Here is a 4350-nt window from a genome sequence, read left to right as displayed (position 1 = left end):
CAATAATTTTAAAGAAGCTTTTTATAGCATCCAAAATTATAAAAAGTTTGCTACCAATCTACGTACATACTTTGAATTTGTGGTTAGTGGCGTACTTCTGCATGGTTATGGGGGGCTTTTTTTAACGGCAACGGCTAGTTTTTATTTCATATTATTAAAAATTACACTTACAAGCAATTTACTGCATCAAAAAGTATTAAAAACTTGCAGCAAATCTACGAACTGAAGACTACGGTGGTGTGCATTTTTTAGTTTGGAGATTTGTTGCAAATGTTTAATAATTTATGATACAATAAATTAATTTGACAAAACTAACAAAAGAACGTTTTTTTTTCAACTAGTAAAATTATAAAAATAATCAGCGCAACTATTTTCTTTAATTTGAGTTTTTCTCTTAAAATTTTTATGTAATATAAGTTTTTTATGCTGCTATATCCAAAAAGTGTAATAATATATAATGAAAACTAGTTGTTGGCGTTAAAAAAAGATATACCCTCCTCCCTTGACCTTGCAGAAGTACGCCACTGACCACTAATTTCATGCACATAGATTCGTAGGAAACTTTTTATAATTTTGGATACCAACTTGTTTAAGAAAATGTTTTAAAGATATATTCGCTGTTGTAGACAACATTTCCACCCTGTATATCAGCACAGCTCATAATTTGACGCCCTTTATATTCTATTTTTTTCTTTTATTATTTACAATATTTTCCTCTCCCCTCCCTCATTATAATGAATATAGTGAGTTTATTTTTTCATTTTCACTATAGGGATCTCGTAAACCGTAAAAAGATACAAAGGCTCTTAAATGGGCAAAGTTATGCAGAATTTTATGCTGATTAATTTTCACATTCAATATTTGTTGTAGGTATCTCACAAATACCTATGGTTAGATAATCTAAAAATGTTATTTTCGAGAATGCGCTAGCGTTAATTTATTTTCAAAGATTTCAAAAAATTATTTTCACAATCCTTTAATAATTTTCACTGGGCTTTCTGGCAGTGCTAAATTTTCGAGTAAATCTCACCAACCTTCTGATTTCTAATGGACACCATATTGGATTTTTTACGTCACTCGATATCCAGTGATACTAAACACTTGGTAGGAATCGACTTGAAATTAATACCTTGAAGTTTACAATGTATTTCATATGGCAATAATTCCATAGATTGCATGAAATTATTTAACATGTTTAGGGGAATTTCTTTATAATACGTCTGTCTCTTCTTCGCCCAACCCAAGAAATAAAAGAGACTGCGATGTCTAACCTTCGCCAATAGTTCAAGAGTAGCTATTGAATATGATCTTAATTATTAAATCTTATCGTATACCATTATTCGTATCTTGTTCATTTATTGTCTCGCATACCATCAACACGGCCATGGAATTGTTGTTATAAAAACTAGATTGTAAATTTTTCATCTGTGGCAGAGATGGGAATTCCCTTAAATCAGTTTCGAACCGGCTACTCCTTAGGTGTTCCTGCAGTTTTCCTATAGACGTTCTCCAGGGGAACCTCTAAAAAGGATTATTGGCGTCACTCTGTAATTGGGCGGAAGCCCGTTGAAGGCCCAGAACAAGATCGACAACAAATAAATAAATAAAATTTCTGGAAGTACCAGTATTGGTTATCGCCGATTTTGTAATTTTTTCTCTATCGAGTGAAATAAAAATCCAATATGGCGTCCATAAGGAAAAATAAAGTTGTTGTCATTTATTCGAAACTCAGAAATCATAGAAATTTTATTTTAGTACCACCAGAAAAAAATCACTAAGGGTTTGTTAACATTATTTTTTGATATCTCTAAAGATAAATGAACTCCAGGGCATTCTCGAAAATGAGGACTTTTCGGTTTTTTTTACCATAACTTCGCTCTTTGTAGAGGTACAAGAAACGGGGGTTTCTCATATACGTATTACATAGGGCGCTGGTTAAAAAAGTTAAGTTCGAGATTCTTATAAGTACCAATCTTTCTGTTTAAGCATTTTGACGAGTGATATGGGCCTTAATGCAGGAATGCTTAATTTTCAAATTCTCTTTAAGGTTAAATTTTGTCTTTCTAAGATTTTTGAATTTAGTAAACATTGGTCAATTGTCCTTCGCATATAATACTTTTCAACCTTCGGCATAGGAAAATCAAACTCATCATAAAGGACGTTTATTTGGGAAAGCCAATTTATTTATCGAAACTGGACAACGGAAAGTTTGGGGCTCATACCAACCAGAATAATCTTGGATGACGTACAGAAGCAAAATCGTATTTTCCTGCTTGTAACTTCACCATACCGATCTAATGCGGTGATCAAAAAAAATATGAGACAAAATAATCAAAAACGCGTATTTTTTATTTTTAACAAAACAATAAAGGTACACGCGACAATTGCAAACAAAGAACACAATCGGTAGGCAGCCATTGCAAAATTATCACAGCAGAATGCCATCATCAATTTAGATCCGCTTACTCCTCGCTGGGTACATCGCAATACACCCAGTCAGGTAATACAACGCGCGCCCCCTGAACTTTCGGTTTTGGTGGATCTTCCTGATAACCGTTAAACTCGACATCTGACAGTGTAACGCCATCATCACCCGAAAATTTAGCACCCTCGCCCCACTGCTCGTCATCCCAGCACTCCTCTACGCAGCCATCACCGGCGCTCCTAACCTCATCATTATCACAATATGAATCAATTTCAGAATCCGTGTCACTTTCTTCATCTTCCGGCTCGGGTATCCTGTGAAAACCGTCATTCCTAAAGCAATCCCCTCCACCACGTATCGCAGTCTTCATCTCCAAGTAGCGCTCGAAGTCGCCCAGAGTTGAAGTATCAAAGTAGTTCATCTCCAAGTCCAACTTTCGAAGATCGCCTTGTGTATTACAGTATGTCTCTAACTTATTGTTATACAAATCCAGTTCTTCCAAGTGGGAGGGCATGACCGGCAAAGTTTCCAAACCGTTCGCCTCCAGCCGAAGAATTCGTAATTTGGGCATTCCCGAGAGATTTTTCGGCAAAATCGCCACGCGATTAAATGAGAGATCCAGTAGTTGAAGGGTTGGTATTAGAAACGCTTCGGGAAGCCAGAGTAGCTCGTTATTGCGCAAGTGCAGCTCCTCCAATGCCGGTAGGTTTGATATTTCCGCCGGGAGGTCCGAAATGTACAAGTAATTGAGAGATAATACTGTCAAATTCTTCGCCCAATGGGGCGAGATGAACAACTGCAGTAAGTCATTGGAAACGAAACTATTCATTGTTGACGCGCTTTCATCGTTGCCAATATCAAGGTGTTTAAGCGTGCGGATCGTTTTCAAGTATTTAAAGTCGTCGCTCCGCATTTCGCAGTTACGCAACTCGAGTTTGTTAAGACAATGCATCGGAGTGAGATAAAATCTGCATGCCTTAAGAGAGATTATGCAATTGTGACTATAGTCTAATTCCTCCAAATTTAGCGCAAATACTTTCAAAATCCAAGGCGGTATGTCCATAAAGTCGTTGTGGTTAATTTTCAGCACGCGCAATTTAATCAGGCATCTCGGCGCGTCAAACCATGACAATTTGTTATGCGAAAAGTTAAGCACTTGTAAAACCTTCAGTCCGTCATAAATACATTTAGGCACTTCGCGAAAGGCGTTCTTCGACAAGTCTAATTCGGTTAGCGACAAATTTTTTAAGTCATCCGGTAGAAATGTTAATTTACACGCGCTTAAATTTAACGAAACTAACGAAGATACGTCAATTAATGAGGGGAAAATACTGCTATGCAAATTAAATTGAAGACTATGCTCGTTTATTACCAAATCGTCACCGTTTGTGCACGCTTTCACTTTCACTTTGTCGCCATCGATGAGCACGGCTTCGGATATGAGTAGGGCTAGATCCATACTACTTCATTGAACTGGTACGTGTAGGATATAACCTAGAAAATTTTGAAGTTATAACTTTCTTTAAAGTGAATATTATAAGGTTTTAGACCACTTTTAACGCTCAATGTTAACACTGGGATTAGGGAAAGTGGACACGTTTATAAATCAGAAGAATTTAATACACTTACGTTTAAAATTTTTATATGTTTACTACCAAAAACAACAACACCAACTATTTCGGTTGTGGTGGATGTGGCGATACTATCGTTTGTAATCAAAACGGTTGCATTCAGCAACTGTACTTTAAACCTCCTAGGGTCATTTCAGGTCAATTAATTCTATAGTTTGTGATTATTTAGATTATATATTTACATGTTATGGCGTACAGTTAGAATTATTGCGTGATATTTTAATTATTTCACCGCAGCAGCACTTTAGTATACAGGGTGGCGACTTGCGTAACGCACCATAGGGATTTCAATGT

The 4350-nt window shown here is 36.3% G+C and overlaps 1 protein-coding gene across 1 annotated transcript; it reads right to left on the bottom strand.

The window, feature by feature from the left end:
* Nucleotides 1-2344: 2344 nt before the first annotated feature.
* Nucleotides 2345-4133, bottom strand: LOC116168789 (leucine-rich repeat protein SHOC-2-like). The gene is made up of 2 exons (XM_031484770.1): nucleotides 4055-4133; nucleotides 2345-3919 (listed from the first exon to the last, which is right to left on the bottom strand). The coding sequence occupies exon 2, from the start codon at nucleotides 3882-3884 to the stop codon at nucleotides 2463-2465; it is 1422 nt and encodes a 473-aa protein (XP_031340630.1). The 5' UTR covers nucleotides 3885-3919; nucleotides 4055-4133; the 3' UTR covers nucleotides 2345-2462.
* Between the last annotated feature and the right edge of the window lie 217 nt (nucleotides 4134-4350).

Source organism: Photinus pyralis, unplaced genomic scaffold (assembly GCF_008802855.1).
Source record: "Photinus pyralis isolate 1611_PpyrPB1 unplaced genomic scaffold, Ppyr1.3 Ppyr1.4_LG4, whole genome shotgun sequence".
NCBI classification, from domain to species: Eukaryota; Metazoa; Arthropoda; class Insecta; order Coleoptera; family Lampyridae; genus Photinus; species Photinus pyralis.
This window is presented reverse-complemented; position numbering and strand designations above follow the sequence as displayed.